The sequence below is a fragment of the Colletes latitarsis genome, chromosome 2 (assembly GCF_051014445.1).
Source record: "Colletes latitarsis isolate SP2378_abdomen chromosome 2, iyColLati1, whole genome shotgun sequence".
Taxonomy (NCBI): domain Eukaryota; kingdom Metazoa; phylum Arthropoda; class Insecta; order Hymenoptera; family Colletidae; genus Colletes; species Colletes latitarsis.
Genome location: NC_135135.1, coordinates 22,757,343 through 22,778,794, shown reverse-complemented (window position 1 = coordinate 22,778,794; position 21,452 = coordinate 22,757,343). Strand labels below are relative to the sequence as shown.

Below are 21,452 nucleotides of genomic sequence, written 5' to 3'. Positions count from 1 at the left end.
ATATTCTTCGAACTTAAGATTTTGACAGTCACGCGCCATAAATACTTTCAGACACATAATACAATTTTATTTTCTGAGACATCAAACGTTCGAAGCCTTCGAACGCTATCGCCGTGTTACCATCTGACGGGACAGTATTTTTCTAAGCCACGCCGTGTAAGCCTTGAATAACAAATGCAAAACCGTGGGATCCTTTAGATGGACTTCATCCTTGATACGCTCGAGTGCCCGGCGCGTATCGATCGAAGGATGCATCGATATCTGATTCACGCGACAATGTCACCAGCCTTGAACGGCGACTACGATTGTCCCCAAGGTATCACTCTCCAACGGTCCGGCTAATTACAGATCACGATTACTACGGCCAACGCGAAAGGGCTTGGCTACGATCTATCGATCGGGGTTTCGCCGAAGGAACGCGTTTTACTTTTCGATCGACCGTGTAACCGCAGCGTCCCCTTTTTCTTTTCCGTTAACGCCTCGACCCATACATAGATAACACGAGGTTTCACTAAAAATCTAACAAGAATTAATTCTCAAGATTAGATGATGAAGATAGGGCTCTTGAATTTTAACCAAGCTATAATAATAAATTTTTAAAATTAAAACGCGTTAAGAAAGTAAAATGGATGTCTGCATCGAGGCTGGACGACGATTAAAACGTTGGTAGATTAAAAATTTTGACCGGTGGCCCCGATAAAATAATTTCGAAAGAGATCGTCAGGGAAGAATACAGAAGGGAGGCACGTCTCGCCATCCTGGAGGCTTTTGTCGACTCCGGGAGGCCGCACGGAATGCGCGTCCTGGACAAATCGCTATCAGGCTCGGCATTGCGCGAGAGTAATGACTATAATCCCCCGGCTGATTTTTCATCTTTGTCAACCGCGCGCGTTCGACCCGTCGCGTTACAATGTGAACGTAGGAAATTGTTCCGAAAGATCGTCGCGGACAAGTTCCGCGTTTAAGGGCGAACGCACACGCGGCGCGCATCAATAACGCCATTATTACGGAACGTAAACGCTCCGTCTTCGTTAATCTTCCGCTTTAAAGCGTCAGGCCTGTGGGAAAGTTCTGTCGCTTTTTGCAACGCGCGATATTCGAACCGCTCGTGATAAACGGTAGGACCTGCACCGGGTATAGGGTTATCGCTGATTTATTGTACACAACTTAAACCGTAATGTCGCGCCATTTCTTAAACCTCTCGTTCCCATTGTGCTCATCCAGCTACCTATTTAAACAAAAGCACTACGTTGTATCATTTTAACACCGAAACTGTATTAGCCATGTAGCTCCTACACTCTGGAATATATAAGTCTCGTACAAAGCGTGTTCTTTTAATAAACTTCTACAATATTTGGTCACTCCAGGTTAATCTGATAATCAGACGAACGTAAAAAAACCGCGACGTCCCGAATTGGACGCTGGGCGTCCTAGAAATCAACATAACGCGTTCGTGCACCTACGATCGTGATCAACGTGTAACGTGACTTGCGTGCCTTGGGAATCCGAGTCTCTTTTTATACGATATTAGTATAATCATGGACTAGTTTTGCATCGCATTTAACTGCGACAGAGGGATCGTAATTGGTCGGCCATCCTGTTCCCGTGCCCCGATCGTGGATATTCCAACTGAAACAAAGATATTATTATTATTTGATCGTAAAAGAAATTATAATACGAGAAAAATTACGGTGCCCGAAAAATGTACTCGAGGCCCGTTTAAAGACGCGCTCTCGAGGCCTTTGAGGATTCTTAAGACCGCACAAAGACCGTGATTAAAGCTGTGATAACAATGCTGTCTTTCATCTCGTCGTTCTCCACGTCGTTCCGGCAGTTACATTCGAGTATGTTTCAACGTTAGGTTGTTTACCAGCCGCCTTCACACTGTCATCGTCGCGGTCTTCCTCGTTGGTCGCTGCTCCGTGTCGGTTCTTCCCGGTTCTTTTTGTCGTTGCTCCTCCTTGATTCGGTACACGGAGCTCGGGTGACACTAAAATTCAAGGTGGCACTGACCTAGCTGGCGGCTAGGACCACCAGAGGTGGACCGTTCCGCGACTCTCCTGCTCGCTGGTAGGTACTGTTATTTCACTGGCATACTTCGGCTGGAATACCAAATGAATCCGGCCGGCAAAAGATACACAGAGCACGCAGAAGACGAACGGTGATGCATCAGGAATTCCATCTAGAGCTAGGTACCGTGGATCAGTCAAGGTTGAATGCTCAGGTTCATCGTACGAATTCTTTCCAAATGCCTGTTGAAAATTTCAAACTGGTTTCGAGTCGCGGATTCTGTTCACGCGGCGAGCATCGCTCTCGCGGAGTGACATTGAGTTTATCGATAAATGGAACAACACCTGCTCCCGTTCGGAACATTCTAGCTGAACTTGAAACGCGTCGCGAATATCTTAACGTGGAATAAAATTACATAACGATTGTACGGTTAACGCGGTACTGTTATCCTGGACGGTACAGGACGCTTAAAAATAGGGTACAAAGCTTTGATGACTCGCACGCATGCTGAGAGGCGAAACAATTCGAAAATTATCCTGGTATGCATTTTTCTTAGCCGTACAAGCATCGTGTTTGCTTTCGTTTCGACGCGTGTTCCGAATTATTCGTAATAGATACATTGAGCACGAGGATCCGCAGAACGTAACCATTTCAACGTTGAAGCAACCGGCTGACACACATTTCAAACTCCTCAAACCAATACTATTACCGTAACCGTTTGATTAAACCTACTTACTTGGAGGAATTAATATTATAAACTGGTTATACATTTGCGTGTATCGTTCAATTCTGTTAGACTGATTTAGCTCTTTAAGGCTTCGCGACTCTCGATAGACAACGAAGGCACTATTATAGTCAGCGAAGGCACTTTTCTAACACCATGTACGGAGGAATTGGAGGACCTTGTTGTGAATCAGAACGATACTTATGGAGGTTGTTGTCAGATGGTAGAGATTTCGTTGGTTAGACTGAGTACCTAATACCAGATGTTAAAATAAGAGAACACTAATGAGACAGAAAGGTGGTATTTAAAAACAAACCTATCATATTTTTGCTGTGAAAGAATACAATGGACAAGGGATAAAATGTTAATTGAAATTCCCCGGTTGTGTCGTACGTTTAAAATTCCTGATCTCGATCTCTTTCCCTAACGGTGGTGATCATTGTTCGAAGTCATCCATTCCGCCCGCGGGTTCAATTATCCGGCAATTTATCTATACGCGTACAAACGATCATGAAAATATGTAGAGAATAGGCATGCAAAGGTGTGCACGAGATCCTTGCCAATTTTCCATGTGAATCGGCAACGAAACGCGCGTAAGTGACCTCGAACACTGAAACTGGCATCGATCGTTACGCAGGTATGCGGTCACGATCTTGATCTTCGCGCACACGCGATGCTCGATCGTCCATTCACGCTCGATCTTAGGCAAATATTTCTCGTACTAGTTCTATGCTAAGCTGCAAACTATTTTCGAAGGTTGGCATGCGCGGCGCACGTAACAAAATGTGCAATAAAATCAGGGAAATCGAATGGAAACGACTAGAACTGGGAGGAGTAAGAAATATGAAACACGCCTAGAGAAATGGGACGAGAAAATAGATAAATAACAGCAGTATTCGCGTAATAAACATAACGACGAAACTTTAGAACCGTAATTATTGCGGTGTATCGAACGGCAAGAAACATGGACGAACTTAATCGGAATGGATGAGTTGGTTGCAGAGGACGTTCGAAAGATATTAGCAGTCTTTAATTACCCAGGTGTTAGGTCCTGCTCGAACCTCCGCTAATACTGGTATCGTCCGTTACGAATCGATTACAGGTATAATTAGATTTCTTCGTTAATGAGACGAGAGGCGCGTCGAAATAGAAACGCGGAGCCAATGGGTGACCTTCCTTTTTGTCTAGCCACGACCGCCATAATGGCGGACAGTTAGGTTCAACGGACCCGGATTATGAGTCGCAGACTCTGCATGTATATCTGGACGTTGCACTCCCTTCCCAAAGTCACGTTCAACGGACCATTATCCCCATAAAATAAAATACAATCGTATTTATTATAGCACGATCGAAAGATTACCGTGATTACGGCATCGAGGACTGAGCTAACAACGGAACGTTCGTTTCCATTTATTCTTGCTCGTTCGGGCCAGAAATAAAATTCTGCCAACCGCGATTCCTCAAACGCAGCACGAGCGATATAAGGATAATTAACATTATAAAGGTAACGCTTGTTTGCTGGGAAAAACGTCGACTAAATTTCCATAGCACGGCAAATGTAACTGTATCGTGTTAAGCCTAACAGCAGCGAGGCTGGATATCGTATTTAATACCACTCTGTACAGATAATTTCCGTTTCGGAAATTCCCACTGCGTGAAACAGAATCGCGGCTAAATAAATTATCGTTGATACAACCATTCCCCTCACAACACTGTCTAAATCTGTTCGAGATTCGTTGATATCCTCGCACAAAACGTCTCAATCCTCAAGACTTTCCCATGGAATCTTGAAACAATTATAAGAACTAAGTGGATTTTTCACGGCTACGAGAAAAGTCTTTGTCGTTCGACTTCCCTAAGAGGGCGAGCTCGCAGTATGTTTTTGCACGCGTTTCATTCTGTTTCGCCTCTCAGAATGTCGTAAGTCTTGATTTCATTGAGGAAGAAAGTGAACTCTTGTACGCGCGCGCGCCATTTCTGTTACGGTGCTCCATTTGTCCACGGATCCGTACGTAATCGCTGAAACGCGATGATGCTCCTCGTCGCGATCGAGTCTCCACATAACGAAGTTCTTTTCTCTATATAATCTAACTAGAATCTAATCTTCCCGCGCGATTAATCGATAATTCTATAAACAAGGGTGCCTTCCGTTTACGATGGGACTGTGAAGTCTTGCTGTCTTCTTCTTTTCAATCTTCAACGTTGGTCTTCGTCTTGCAAGAGTCAAAGTGCTTTCACGTTGGAGTGTTTCTATTCTTAGATTTATTCTTCGTCGTTTTCAGGGACCACGAAGCGTTAACCGTAGTAGCAACGTAACGATTACATAATGAAAAGTAACGTCCAGTATTAAGGCGCCGGTTACGTGAATTCCTCTTGACCTCGGTGTTCAGAGTCTGATGGAACGCGAAGGATATATAGGATGTACCACGTATAATGTGATCGCGCTAGCCGTGACATGACCGTCTTGCCCTGTAACCGCTTCAGTTTGAGTTACTGGCTCCTCTAAGTGAAGCGGAGGAGCCGTGCAGGATCACCGCCTCTCCACGATTTACCACGAACCGGAAGTCGCTGAGTCCGCAGAATCGTGATGCACGTAGGATTGACCTTCTCGGGTCTCTCAGGACCCCGCCGTTTAGATCCAAGATTTCCACGTGGCACGGTTGCTGGATGTTGCCAATATCTTTCATAATAATACGGTTATCCTCAGTACGACGTCCAGCGTGACCTGAAACAGAAACTAAAATTTCTAGTTAGTAATCCTGACTCGAAAAAGGTGTTGCCTGTTCGAAATCCTTGGAACATTAACGCTGAACGGCCGACGTGATGCTCAATGGAAGCACGTAGATGCAAATTTGAAATCATTCCCAGTGTTCGAGGATCAAATGCGTACTTCCGGTCTCCTCTTTCGACGGAGCTGTATCCGGTCGAGTAGCCTTTCTGTTTTACAATTATATAGATATTCAAGGATACAAAATATTGTGTTGGAACTACTGGTACAATAAAACGTCGATTATTTAAACTAACAGGGAGCTTTCGAGTAACGAAGAGAAGAGGTTGAGATCGGTATAGAGAGTCAATGATAAAAGAATCCCGAGAAAGAGATCACCGAGCCGCGCGTTGAACTATAAAATAATAAACTGTAATGATACGCAGACGAGGGTAATACTCCTGTGAAAGTGCGAGTTCACCGACTCTGGAAGTTACACGAGCCCGGACATAATGACCAAGTGGTTGCGATCGAACGCGGTAAAAATGAGAAGGTTCTCGAGGGTGTCTTCTCGAAGAAGTCTTCGGGCGTGGATATTATCTGCTCGACCGTTCCAAGTTCTTCATGGTTCGAGGGTGATGATTACGCAGCCGCAGCCAAGGGGATGAGGTTACAGAAACGACGAAGGGGGCAGAAATTATTGCTGGACACACGGCTAACAACGGTTACAGCAATTACACGCCGAAGAGATCGCAATCTCTTGCGAAGACGATCCTTAAATGCTCCGAAACCTCAGATTTCAAACGAACACGTTTTAATGGAATTCTCACTACCGACTAGTGCATATTTTTCATAAAATCTTAACTCTTAATAAATTCTATACAAAATTTCTAAAAGAAGTCAACGGGTTGATAATTCCAATCACGGTACACCCGTCGAAAACACGACAAGTTATTGGAATGCATTCTTTTTACAATACAATGTTACTATTGTTAATTTATGTTCGAGCAGCGACCGCCAAAATGCCCCGCGTTTCCTTCCGTGCATTCTAAACCGAAGACGGAAGATGTTGGATTGCATACTAACTGTGCTGCTTCAGCCACCCACGCTAGAAGCTGCTTTTGCAACGAAACTAACATTATTTAACTCTTTACCGTGACATGCGAGCGTAACTCGTCTCCACTTCCATTAACATTTTTCCGATAAGACCGATTACCAGCAAATAAACTTTATACTCGAATTCTCAAGCATGTTGATACCTTTACCACGCGTTGAAATCACCCGAGCGTCGATGAACTTGACGACACGCTATAAAATAAATTGAATCGTAAAATAAGTAACGTAATCAATGGACATTTCAAAGGCATCTACTGCTTATTTCAATTAATTTGGCAAGGAATAAAATCTATTAGAAAATATTTCACGACCCATAGGTTAGAAACTGGTTTAATCTACACTGTATATTCGCTGTATTGTCGCGTTATATATTTTACGCTGCCACACGGCGACAATATTATTGTTAAGAAACGCGAATATGCTAGTTAGACAACTGTACGCACCGTCGAGTGTCTATATTTATACCAAGTGCTCGTACCTAATGGAACTTCGAACGAGTATCCCAACAGAAAAATGTGAAGTCTCGGTCGGTCGGTTTTTTGCCGCCTCTCCGGTTGCTTTTCCTCTTTGTCGAGGATCAGCTCGATGCCAGATAAAGGGAGAACGCGTTCAAATGCGAGACATTTACCGGTGCAGGCGCCACTTAATATATCGCAATAACATGCACCGACAATGTAAAGGGTAGATATTTTCACGCTAATAATAATTTCGAAGTTCGACTATTTATAGAGACTCCCAAGGATTCAGTACATAAACATCGCGACCGAATCTCTCGTTTCGCTATCTTCGTAAACCAAAGTTTATAGGTTTAAGGACTCGCCGTTAACGCGTCTATAAAATCAAAAATGTATCTCTCGAATATATAATTACGAGATTAAGAGCAATCTGTCGAAGCCGGATCGTTTAGTTTAAGGATACAGAGTGCTTCGGATCGAAACGACCGGGCAAATAAATTTCATTTCGTCTCTAATTCGTAGAGGCGAAATAATTAGCGGTGAATGGTGACGTTAATGGGCACTGGGGCTACCAGGAATCGTCGTTGGTCCCCGAATGCCGTGCATCTTGGCGCGCCTTATCCTGAATCGGTTACTTTACATCGAGGCGGACCTGTTCCAGGAATATAAGGAGGCAAAGAGGCTCCGTCGGGCCGATACTTTCCCACTGGGCAGCCCTTTTCCCGACGGTCTAAGCTCGGCACTGGGCATTCGTTACAACCTGTATCTACCGGCGAACGTACGTACACGTTTCTAAGGAGTCTCATTAAGCGAGACAAGGACGAGAGGTACGGTGGCGTCCTTGAGAGATCTTTGCACTCGCCGGTCGTAGTCGCATCTTCTCCTCGCGTTTTCTTCATGCCGCCCCTTCGAAGGCCGCGAAATGGCTCCGCCCAGGTCATGGTCCACGCACCTGGCGTGCAGATCGCACCTGTGCCGATGCTGCCTTTTTCTGTCCATTTTTTCCGCCTCTCACGCGCCCCCCCTCGTCCTCAACGTCTCTATTTTCCTTGAACGCCGCCTGAAAAATACCCCCGCGATTATTAATATTGTTCCGTTAAACGGTACATCCGGCGAAGACCGGGTTCCAGCCGACTTATCGGCTTTCATCGGTCCGATGATTTATGGCATTCTTGCTGGCGACGATTTAAAGGCGCCGCGGTGATTCGACGATAACCGGGATGATGTATAGGACGAGAGGAGTCCGCGTTTCGTTTCGCCTTCCTTGATTTTGTATTTCGATCGTTGCAATTAAAACGACCACGAGGAGGCCTTGTTTTCTTGTATTCGAGAATTATATTTCGGCGGACGAATCTTTTCGGCCCGACCGCGAGAGCGTCGTTAATCATTTCCGCGTGATTATTTCGAGCGAACGCCGACAGAGATGGATGTTACGCTCGAGCCGAGCGATACCATCGAATTTAATTCCAGAAACTCACGGGTTACGTCGAGCGTGAAAGGACCCCGGTTCGACGACGCAGTCTACACCTGACGGCGTTAAACACGCGCCGTTTGAGAAATATCATTATTCGCGAGCGCATCCTTGCTTCCGGATTGCTACGCTTAGTTTTAATAACGCACTTTCGCGCGCGGCGAAGCTAATGGCCTCTTCCGAGAATCATAGCTGTTACCACGCTTTGTGATCCATATAGTTGGACATGCTTGGTAACGCCACTTAACTATGGACCACTAATTTTTTTTACGGCCCTGCGCGTATCCAGAAATGTAGCAAGAGTAACGAACGGCCGAGTAAAAACCGTTTCGACGCTCCATTATGGCGCGCGGTGGTCTGCATCGGCAAACAAGCGAATCTTGCGCTCGCGAGTAACTTGTTTATAATACATAATTCGCAAATCCGTTACAATAATTACGTAAACTTTAACCGACAGTTTCGTTGATCGTGTTTTTATAATTGATAGATATAGTCGACGATTCGTACGACGTTCGTTCTTCGATTAGCGTCGAGTGAACCTCGCAGGAAGTGCGAACTTCCCGAAGGCGACGACGTATTTCGTGTAATAAGGCAAACATTCAGGTTTCTCTTCGCGGAGGCCTTTTCAGGGCTACGCCAAACGAGTGTCGATACTGTCGACGATAATGGCGATTCTAACGGCGGGCTCTACGTCTTCGCCGAGTCGCCGACAAACCCTCGTCCTTCGACGGGAATTGCATAGTTGGACGGCTCTTTTGTCGTTGTAACTGGTAACGAGCCACGGACCGGACGGTAAATCCCATACGAACGTCTCGTCGACCATTCGGCAATGACAACCTCTCCAAATGTCTTAATAGAAATTAAAAATCGACGGTAAAAGAAAATCTCAACTCGCCTTGCATTTGCCTAAGCTAGATTTGGTAGTTAACAGACTCGCGTAACAAGTTTTAACCGGAGTACCGAATGGTAATCTAACTGGATTTAACTGCGTCTAAAGGCAAGGTTTGCTGAGTCAGCCTCGCTGACGAGAAACGCCATTTTTATTTATCTAATCTTCGCTCGAGGCTTCGAAAGGTGGAACTAATCGTTAAATATATTGTAGAACGGCGTTTCTAGAATTTTTTAAACAATCCCAAAGCCTCCTTTCATAAATTAACGCTGGGATTCGCGACTTGTTATAATAATTAAAACTATATCTATAGTAAACATAGAACTTTTCTAACTAAGCGCTATCGTCGAAATCAAACATTGTCCCAGGGACACTGAGACCTTCGGAAACCTACGGTTGACATAGTCTAACATCTCCTAACGACAGTTTAAACATTCTCGGAGGAAAGAATACGCGCAAGTGTCCTTCGGCGTAAACTGCCTTACACGCGCAAGATCTTTTCGTCGTTGATAAAGCGTGTGAAACGAACGTTGCAACGCGCCAAAAGCTCGCTAAAATTTCAAACGATCGACAAATCGCACGATTAGACCGTTCCTTGCGTAGTTTGCATGCAAAGTGGATGAAAATCCTCGTGCAGCACTCAAGGGACTGACCCAAATGCAGATCACTATCATCTGGAGCGTACTGACGAGACCAGACTGACTCACTGTCAATGAGAATCGCATAAATTAGCATGGCTGATCGACGACTTTGTTCGCTTTCAAAAGCCGATTTAATTCGCCGCTCAACAGGTACATGGCCAACGCAATAGAACAGTAAACAAAAAGTATTGACTTTACAACAGACAATAACACTAGAGAGCTGTATAAATTAAGTATTCCTTTTTTTAAACACGTTGGTCTCATAAGTTTTTGTATCCACAATCCTGAAACACCCAGTAAAATATTCCATTAAACGCTTTTCGCGAATTGCAATCAATGCGCAACGATGACGCGGCTCGTTTATTATTCAATCGTAAAATTCGAGCCTGAACTTTTTGGCGCGTCCTTCGAGAATGGAAATAATAATAAGCCAGCGCGGCGCGCGGACTCGACAGAGGACGTATACGACCCTCTCGGAGCTTTTATGCGAATAACGTTTCAAAGAAGCCGAATGCTTCGTTAACAACAATTCTCTACGGATCGGTTTGCATCCTGCACGCTTTGCTGCCAGGAGACACGCTGGAACCTTCGAACGCGACGCGATTTTCAATTCAGACGGTCGCTCGGAGGCATAACTTAATAACGATACGCGTGTAGCCATTACGCGAGCCGTTGTAACGCCTAAATGGAATTAGAATTTTTCGAGACGAGGGACGAGAGGAACAAACGAGATCGAAGTGTCGTTACAACTGTTTAGAACATTTATTCTGGTCGAGATAAATAAACGTATCTGCCCTCGCTCCCGACCGCACGTTTTTGTCGCTTAATTTTTCTCGTTTCTCCCTTGTTCCCCGATGCTAATGGGAAAAGATGGCGGGTAATAAATCAAGGAGACGGTGTAAAGAATGGGCCTTTACGACTTAGCAGACCTCCAAGTGATTCCAACCATCTTTCTACCCCGCTAGGTCTTTGTCTTGCAAATACGTCGTTTAACGCATAATAGGGACCCCGTTGTAATTTCGAATATAATATATAAAGTTCGAGGAGAAGAGAAAAAGATCGGAATTAACTGTAAAAAGTACGCGGGCATTTCCGACGTGAGCGAAGAAAAACGTCGTAGATTTACACACCGTGATTCGTGCAAACCAATGTCTACAGCGTGTTTCATCCGTGACCATCTTGATGGTTACAGCCGAACGCAGCACGTGTGCTGTTGCTGCGCTGCCATTGTGCGAGAAAAAGACCAAGGAAAACGCTGCACGATATTTCTTAGCGAATCACGACATCGATAAACCTTTAACGGTGCACGGCCATGGAATTCTTGGCGCGCCGGTGGATCTTCGATTCGATTCGGTCGCCGACCAGTCATCTAATAATCTCTACTGTTTCGGATCGGATCATACGTTCAATGCACGATTCTGAGTACGTAACGCGATACTTCCTGTCATTTGTAGGGTAATGCTGCTCGTGATTAAATTGTTCAAACGTCTATTCGCATTACTAGACATTTAGTTCGCATTATTAGATGTAGGCACGTAAGCCTAAGTAAAGTTTACTTAACCGCATCTACTTTTTGCAATTTTCACGATTGCATACAATTTGCTTCTGTGTACTTAACATTCTCGAGTTACGAAGTCTTAAACCAACAACCTGGATGCACAAGGACGTCGAAATTGATCTTGCCAATTTCTGCTAAACTGTTAACACTCTTACACGACGCTTAATGACTTCATCCTAGTTTGCGGAGATCTTCCGTAATTAAAAGTAAAAATTGCGTAATATCCAATACTTATTTTCGTCCTTTTACAATCACCACTTGGACACACGTTAATCCACATAGAATGTGGTACGTCGAAAAAGTGTCACGTCGTGTCCCGGACGATGATGACATTCTACTTGCGTCACTGGCTACTCATGGACGATTTGGTTCCCTCTTTTCGAAGCCAACGACCTCGCGATACGCGCGGACTTCCGATTACGTGACCATGAAATTTCGATCGATCGTAATACTTAAGCGTGAAATTATTTTTCACCGTTGATCAAGCCGTTAACCGGCGATCCGTACCTATGTTAGCACCTGATAGGCGTTAAAGTCTCCTATACGTTGCAAATATACTGGATGTTTCGCTTATCACGACTATTTCGATGCTTTTGTTGCTTTCGAAGGTACAGAAAACGGAACAAGAATTCTAAGAACTTGGGGACACGAGGAATTAAATGTATAATCCAGGAAAAATCATTGGACATAAATATTGGGTCGGAAACCAATTCCACGGCAAACAAGTAAACACTATAATTTATGTTTAAAAGGTACGGGCGGAACGTTGGCCAGTCCGTTGCATGAAATCCGTGCGATTCACGGGGGAGAACCGTGACAAATGTACCAACAGTACCACTTGGTTGGGAATACAAGTGTGACCGTGCTGTAATAGATTATTTCCATATTAACCATCACGCTTCGTGTACCGCTGATCGGGACGATATGAGTTTTCTGTATGGTCCCACCTGCCGTGCCTCGCTTCGAAAACATCCATTTTTTTTTCTTTTTTTCGTAAGCGTACCGTCTCGGCGCCCAGTACCGTTATTGGTATTACTACACGCCTGACTAAATTTATCGAGGGTTCGAATTATTGAATCGTCGAATAGCGGCAGTTAGTTCGGTGAATACGGCGCGGGACAAAATGATAGCGCATCTTACACTCTCCCATATTTTGTGAAACTGACTTCAAAGGACCGGGTAGCCTTCCGAGTATCGTGCATTAAGAATTAATACAGGTTCTGCACTCCAAATTCGCCTTTCTGCAAACCAGATTTATCTAGATATCTGTGTTTTCGAAGCCACTGTAACGAAGGTAAAATCCGATTGTAAAATAACACGAAATTAACATAAAATACTCATTTAACGCTGAAAATATCGATCGCTTACCTTTTGAAAATCACAAAAAACCGACGAAATGACTTTTAAGTCGCCCACGAGGTGAATTTTGTATAGAAGGATGAGCTTGATTCGTGAAAGGATTGATAAAGTGGACGTGGTCGTTTTTTGTTTAATTATAGAACGATTATTACTTACCACCGCGGTCAACATGGTCGAGGGTGTCTCCGCATCAGACGAAGAAACAAAGGGGCAGTACCACGTGGAAAGTCGGCAGCGCGATGTTGATAATCTCCGCCATGCTAGTATTAATCGCTGTCTTCGCGATCGCTGGACTGGCTTTGTGGATGGGAGGTTCGTCCACGCTTTGCTACTGGGTTCTTTTCCACAAAATTATATTAAATTAGTCAAAACTTATAAAAAATGAAACTTTGTTTCAGCTCTCCGAACAGACTCGAAAAATGGTAAGCACTGCACGTTAATAATCGACTCTCTACTTAAATTTAATCGTATACAATGTTACCCTGTACGAAATAATTTGCATAAATTTGCATAAATTATTTCTGCAACATCGTGTACATAAAAAATTTATCCTGCATCGTGCATAGACTTTAATTATACTTCTATTTTAATTATAAAATCTACGATTTGTTACGTACGAATTGGTATTTTCAAATATTAATTAACAATTACAGCTATCGTTGGATTCACCTGCACCTTCAGGGTGGCCAAAGGTGAAAAATACAACCCCATGTTGAAACTAAACACGAGCATGGTGTTTCGCGAGAAAGAACGAAAGTATAAGAATATAGTAAGTCCTGACTCAAGGATATTTTTATAATAAATTGAGACGACGATGGCTCACGAATTCTGCTATTGCGTTTCAGTTCGAGCTCCTATTTAGAAGAAGCGTTCTAGGCACTGCTTATCAGAAGACCATCATAGACAAATTCGAAAGCGGCATTCTGAAGGTCTTCTTCAGGATATATCTGGACAGAAGGAAGGTGCCGCGATCGATCACGAACATCGAGGATACGATCGAAGACATAATCGCGAAGGAGACGTACTCGTCGTCTTCTCTGTTCAAGGACATGGAACTAGACCTCACCACGATATCGGTCAAAAGTAAGTAGTTATTAATCTAGATCGAATCGCGTACCCCAGTTCTTTTCTACTTTTCAAAACCACTTGTAAAAAGTGCAAATTGGAAAATTCGCGATACAATTTTCGCGCGCCACGATTTGTATTAATTTTTTCTACAGGAATAAATCAGGACGCAGCCGGAGGTCAGAAACAGTCGCAGCAGAAAAACGCGATGATCACGAAGAACGGTCTTCTGCGTCCGAGTCGGAACAATTCGCTGATCACGAGCCCGAAAATAAAAACGAAACCGAGCAAACCAGAATCCAGCGAGCCTGAAATCGATTTCAGCAACATACCGACGATTCAGGGCACGTACAAAGCCACGAAAGTGAACGTCACCGCTCAGAACAAGATCAATTCCACGGAGGGTGTTAGAACGCAACCCGACGCGAGGAACGACACGAGAGGACCGTTAGCTCGCGAGGAAACTACTATTAAATCCTCCACCGTAGGAACGAGCGAACCAACGCGCAGTAACGTGCACACGGTGCCCATTAAAATCAATCAGAGGGTAAATTACACAGCGAACGACGCGCAACTCAACGAGACCATCGCGGAATCAACCGCGAGGATTCCGACGTCCACGATGGCCGCCACTCTGAACAAAACTGACGACATTTTCAAGGATTTCCGGAAACCCGATTTCGAGACGTCGCCGTGGAAGCCGATTATACCCGGTTACGTGAACACCGAATTGAAACTATTGCCTGGGAACGTCGAGACGACCAACAACAAAGTGAACTACAGCAACGCGAACGTTGGGGAAGCAATGGTTCCCGAATCGACGTTGAAACCGCCCCGACACACCGTTCAAAGCGTTCTCGAATCATCGACGTCGCGAACGAAAGTCGTGGAGCCGCCGGAAACGCTGATCTCGTTCGCAGACGTTCCCGGTATGAGCACCTTCGACACGGACGACAGCGACTTCCCGCGCGACAGGATCGTGCCCCAGGAAATGGTGAACTTCCGTGTGAACGGGAAATTCAAGAACAAAATCCCGGGACTCCTGGAGGACGGGCAGATCTTCACCGTGCCTCCGACGAGGGTGGACGACGCCGAGAAGCCGGAAATAGAAGTGGCGGGCCAGCTGCCGCTCGAGACCTACGACCTGAAGCTGCGTACTTCCGCTCAGCCCGAGAGAATGGAATTTTCGTTCACGAAACCCTATCGGTCCACGAACGAGAACGAAACTGGCTGGAGAGTCCCTGGATCGCGAGTCTCCTACACGATAACGGACCCCATTCGCGACTCGGAGGACGCCAAACATCCTGGAGGTTCATCGAAAACTAATAAGAAGAGAGTGGACCAGGTTACCGCAAACGCGGAGAAACGAAACTCGACGATCGGTTCCAGTACACCCAGATGGAACGTGCAGAGGCCGACGCAACCCAACGTGGAATCGACCACGAAAGTGTCCAGAGTAGGCGTAGCGGAGCCTGTTCCGGACGTGGACGTCGAATTGGAGCCCAGAAACCGATACTCGGACATCCAAGCGGTTACCAAACACCATAATAACGCTTTGCAAGACAGAAAGGTTGACAAGACTGTCCAGGAGCCTGTCTACACAAGCTACAAGACGCCCGATTTGAACGGGGCCGCTCTGAGGCCAAGCTTGATCGAGAACTCTGGAACGCTGAAGCCTTTCAGGCACACTATACCGGTCGACAAGATCACGTCCGTCGTGGACGACGACGGGAACGACCAAGAGTCCTCGTCGAAGCAAGAGACTAATGCAGTGACCGACAGCATAATACACGAGGAAGAGAAATTCGTCGAGGAGGCTCAAACGAACGCAAACGCGACGCGAGTGTTGCCAGGAGACTTGGAAAAAGTCGTGAAGGTAGAGACTTTTGTCGGGGATCGGGAAACGGACGTTCCGATGGAGCACGCGAAGATCGAGATGTTCGATCGCGTGACGCCAACGGAGTCGAGTACTCGAGGTATGATAGACGACGAGAAATTGTTGAAATTGAGCACGACGGAAGTCTACTCGGAGATGATTCACCCGTCGTACAATAACATAGACAAACTGGTCGTGAGGAATGAGGACACCAAGGAGACGCCACCGGAAAGAATAACGTCGAGCGTATCGAGAAACTCCACGTTCATAGAGATCGACACGCTGCAGCACACTCCTGGACAAACCGAGGACGATTCGTCAAGACACAGGCCGCCTTTCGATACGGAAGACGAGTCGTACTGGTTCTCCAACGAAACCACGAGTCGACCCGGCTCGCTGGAGACCCGGAAGAAGGTCTACAACGATACCCTGAAGGCATACGTGGTGGAGAACTTGGTCACGTTGGCGCCCGCCAAGAGCAACACTGCTGTTGGCAGGCCTGTCAGACCCAGACCCAAAATCGACAAAGAGAAATCCGCAAACCGAAGCTCTACGGAGGACGCGATGCTTCTGGAGCAGTTGTTCGGCGTGCAGAGTCGCGACAGAAACACGACGAAACGCGATTCGCCTAATCGTCGGGACTACTTCCAATCCGAGGCGTCGGAGAACGCGAACGGACACGCCAGGATCGAGCAAATCGTAGAAGTGGTGACGTCGATCAGCACCAAAGTGTCCTCGAACTTCAACGACGATCCTATCGTTCTGAAACTCATGATCACCAATTCTACGTCGCTTCCGGTGATACGCTCGGAATCGCACGAGGAAACGTCGACGCAACGTGTACCGGAAGAGTTTTCCGCCGACGATAGTCGCGAAGAGAATCGTTCGTTCGGAGACGACTCGAAAATGGATCTAGATCCGAGCAAAGAGGGCGAGAAAGTAGAAAAGTCTCACGATCAGACGATTCAAACGTTCGACAGAAAGATCTCCACGATCGAGGAAAACCGATTTCTGCTGGAGAAGCTGAAGCAACTCGCCGCGATCGGGACCGACGACAAGCCGGTGAAAAGTAGCAAGAATCATTCGAGACCTCACGTTTCGAACGTGAAACCGGAAGCTCGACCGTTGCTCGATTTCGAGAAACTAAAGGAAATCGCGGACATCGCGACCGGGAACAAGACTTTGATGAACTCGAGCGCGGGGTTCACGATGACACGCGACGGAGTGGAAATATTCACCAAGATCTTGAACAAGATGGAGGATCGGGACGACAAGATGATCTCCACCACCGAGAAAAGTACAGAAGCTGGTAATTATTTAGTGGTATATTTAGAGGTTGTATCCGCCTGAACATCGACTGAATTGTATCGACTTTGAAACTTTGAAATCAATTTTTTTTTTGACGCTCAGGCGTATACAACCCCTAGAACAAATACATTGCGATCACTTTGTCTGCGATTAAAGATTCTTATCTGACGCCATCCGTTTTCACAGACGATTGTTTCGGTTTCCTATGCAGAGACGGAAAATGTCTGCCATCCAGTGGCAGATGCAACATGTTGGGTGAATGTTCGAATTCGGAGGACGAAGCGAACTGTACGTGCGCCGACTTTCTAAAAGCGCAGCTCCTGCATCAGAAAATTTGCGACGGCGTGGCCGACTGTTGGGACTATTCGGACGAAACGGACTGTGGTATTTATCTTTCGCGCGAATCGATACTATCTATCGTTGCTTTCGAAAGTTTAAACTCGAAGATAATATCTTATAATAAATTCTAACTCGAAACGACCGACCATTCTGTTATAAATAGTTTTTCTTAATTTGTCGTTAGACTGGTGCGAGGAGGGTCAGTTCGTGTGCGGTAACAGTCGATTCTGCGTGGATCAAGATAAGGTTTGCAACGGTTTCGCAGACTGTCCCGAAGGGGAGGACGAAAAGAAATGCGCTGCACTCATAGAGGACGACGTAGTTCTAAATTACGAGAACACGAGCGCGTTTCCAAACCGGGAAAACAATTTCGAGACGACGGTGACGGAAGATGCGTACCCATCGGCGCAAGAATATTTTTCGGAAGTCGAATCCACCACTGACAAGGACGTCGTCTTCGATCAAGAAGCAGTCGAATCCTCCATCTTAGAATCCACTACTCTCCGTGCTCTCAAGGACAACGTTCGGCTGGAAAAAATTATAAACACAAAAACTGAGTCGACGATCAAGGAAGGAGTGGTCTTTGGCAACCGTGAACGATCTAACGCCACTCTAGTTTCCGGAAGGGAAATATCGTCGAATGGAAAGGACGTTCTTACTCGTGGGAACTCGATCCACGTAAATGCAAACGAGAACGACGCTACCTCCGCCAATGTTAAGAAGGAGATTAACAATTACAACGAGGAGGGGTACATAAACATACGAAAGAACGGGAAATGGGGAAAATTGTGTTTAAGTGGAATGGATACTCTTCTGCAAGAGAGGCAAGCTACCTGGACCATCGAGGACCTCGGCAGAGCTGTTTGCAAGGCAATTACGTATCAGTAAGTATTTTCCAAAAATTGTGTAACAGTGTTTTTCGAAACTGTGAGAAAGATACTAATTAAAGTGGATCTACAAACGTTTCGACTCTAACATACGGCAGTAAAACATTAAAAATTATTTATTTACGCGTGGAAAATGTCTCGACAAATTGATTAACGTTTTCCAGAGATTACGAAACCGTCGAAAAGGTATTGGACGAAAGGCCAACATCCAGTCGCTCGTATTACACATTGTCGTACAACGAAAAACCCCTGGATAAGACGATCCTGACTTTCAAACCATCCGAGTGCCCGAGCGGCGAGATTCTCAGGGTCAAGTGCAAGAACCTTGAGTGCGGAATAAGAACGCAGGTTCCATCGCAGGCCAGGTATACTCACTGAACCAGTTTCTCATAATTATATACCGACCAGAACATTTATACAACTATTTTGTATACAAACTGCGCCCGAGGATAATGCCCTCCTCCTGCGTTTCAGTAATAACAATATATCGATCGCGGGGAAAAAAAAATATATACTACACGGCACGCATAAAATTAGAATTTCAAACGATCCTTATTGCTCCCAACGAGCCACATTATATCGTGCATCGACATCGTAAATTTTTATCAAGATCATCGGGAATACTGCTAATCTGCCGAAAACTTCTGTCGTTTTTGTTTTTTTGTTAGAGCCATTATGTTCGTAAAAGGATATTTATCTTTCGAGTAAATTATATTTTTATAGAAAATGAAATACATGAACGTACTTGTGTAAGACGTATGCATTGAAGCAGATCGAATGTTTCTCGACGTTCCAGGATAGTCGGGGGCGGTAGCTCTTCGGCTGGAAGCTGGCCGTGGCAAGTGGCTCTGTATAAGGAAGGCGATTATCAATGTGGAGGTGCTCTCATCAGCGACAGATGGATCCTATCCGCAGCGCATTGCTTTTACCAGTAAGTGATGCAAATATATTAAAAACATATTTAAATGAAAGAATTAGGGTAAAACTGTCACTATGCAAAGTGTAAATGTAGATCCAAGCTTTAAAGGTTGGTAGAATGGTAAAATTGGTACAAAGAAATTGTTTGAACCGTTTCAAACAGAATATTCGGGTTTTTTGCAGTGCTCAAGACGAATATTGGGTGGCAAGAATCGGAGCAACTCGCCGTGGAAGTTTCCCGAGTCCTTACGAACAAGTACTACGCTTGGACCACATATCCTTGCATCCCGAATACATCGACAACGGATTCATAAACGACATAGCGATGCTGAGGCTCGAAAAGCCGGCGATCTTCAGCGACTACGTTAGACCGATATGTCTTCCTGAAACAGAGCCAAAAAGTGGTACTATGTGCACCGTGACCGGATGGGGGCAACTGTTCGAGATTGGAAGAATATTTCGTAAGTATACCTTATGATACATCCATAAAACCGAGAAGCACGCAGTTTAACAATAACTTTTTATGGAACAGCGGATACGTTGCAAGAAGTACAGCTTCCTGTAATCTCCACGGAAGAGTGTCGAAGGAAGACGCTATTTCTTCCCTTGTACAGGATCACGTCGGGAATGCTTTGCGCAGGATTGAAGGATGGTGGAAGAGATGCTTGTTTAGGAGACAGCGGTGGACCTCTGGTTTGCTCGGGATCGGATAACACGTACACTCTTCATGGTAAACACGCACACTCTGATAATACTGAAGATCAGAAAAGATTCATGTTATTAAAAACTTGATAAATATAGAGACTACTATTATTCGTTAAAGTCGTGTAACTTTTTACTTCAGGTATTACTTCGAACGGTTATGGTTGCGCCAGACCCGGAAGACCGGGAGTTTACACGAAAGTCCATCATTATCTTCCTTGGATCGAGCACACGTTTTCGAGCGAAGACATTCGATCGTCGATGGTGTCCTGCAAGGGACATCGATGCCCCCTCGGTGAATGTCTGCCAAAATCACGAGTATGCAACGGATTTTTAGAATGCTCGGACGGTAGCGACGAACGTAATTGTCCTGTTAATTTTTAACACGTCGTGTCCAATGGCGGGCATCGATCTTCGCCATTTGTCTTTCCGTTGAAGCCCCTCGTGCACTTAAAACGCTTACCATCGATAAACGCGGATGCTTGGAAATATTTGAATACCAATTTACGTAATTCGGAATACTGTAAAATAATAAGTACACCGTCGAAGTATTGAATGTTTCTAGTTTTCTGTGCGAACCAAAACGGAAAGACACCGAACGTGTTAACGAAAAAAGACTGATCGTATTTGTACACGCGTCGGGCAAACGAATGAATTAATTTTACGATAAACGAGTTTAAGAATCCGCGTGTCTGCTCGCTGGCAACGAAACCGTAGTTGGCCGAAAATCAATTGGCCGCTCAACTTAAACATAGTAGAAAAGTAATTCTACCTAGCACGATTCACGGTTGGGGAAACGATCTTGAGCAACCAATTAATTTTATCCTAACGATGATCCATTTGCCGCAAACAGACGCGAGAATCAGTAAGTTTTTTAATAAAAAGCAAAACACGAGATACACAAGCACTAAAATAAAATGTTTCAATTTTCACCGTGTCTTTACGAACACTTCTGTAAAATATAAAAATGTTCGTTCATTTTATATATGTGCAATATATAGATAGAAATCGAAAACTGAAGACAAATGTTACAAAATGTATTGAACATCCGTACAAGCTGTTGAAGGTTTCAAGTATTAATGATTAACTAAGAAGTATAATCTTCTGTGCAATTATCAATGCGTTTGATAGTTAATATTAATGCGTTAGAATCATAGAAGTAAATCGACTAATGACAACCATTAGATTATTCACGGCATTATTTGTTCAATCATTCGTACGACTCAGACATACTTAACGTAAACATATTTAGACGAACCTGGCATTCTGATTCTTTGTAGTTGCAAAACGAATCTCAAGGCCACGTATATCGTGCTCGCTACTTTAATCTCATCGTAAGTTCAAAGGTTTTTAACATAATGTGTATATATCGTGTCTAATGTATTATGTAAAAAATCTTTTGATGCCAATAAATAAGAATTTTTAGA

General features: G+C 44.8%; 1 protein-coding gene across 1 annotated transcript in view; it reads left to right on the top strand.

The window, feature by feature from the left end:
• The window catches only part of LOC143351751 (uncharacterized), a 25,148-nt gene extending 3,696 nt beyond the window's left edge, over positions 1 to 21,452 (top strand). Inside the window, exons 2-13 of the mRNA XM_076783603.1 lie at positions 13,071 to 13,242; positions 13,329 to 13,352; positions 13,584 to 13,699; positions 13,776 to 14,013; positions 14,151 to 17,180; positions 17,366 to 17,563; positions 17,703 to 18,402; positions 18,570 to 18,770; positions 19,202 to 19,336; positions 19,507 to 19,784; positions 19,856 to 20,053; positions 20,168 to 21,452. Coding sequence (XP_076639718.1) covers positions 13,071 to 13,242; positions 13,329 to 13,352; positions 13,584 to 13,699; positions 13,776 to 14,013; positions 14,151 to 17,180; positions 17,366 to 17,563; positions 17,703 to 18,402; positions 18,570 to 18,770; positions 19,202 to 19,336; positions 19,507 to 19,784; positions 19,856 to 20,053; positions 20,168 to 20,409 — 5,532 coding nt within the window. The 3' untranslated portion in view covers positions 20,410 to 21,452. The remainder of the gene's footprint in view (positions 1 to 13,070; positions 13,243 to 13,328; positions 13,353 to 13,583; positions 13,700 to 13,775; positions 14,014 to 14,150; positions 17,181 to 17,365; positions 17,564 to 17,702; positions 18,403 to 18,569; positions 18,771 to 19,201; positions 19,337 to 19,506; positions 19,785 to 19,855; positions 20,054 to 20,167) is intronic.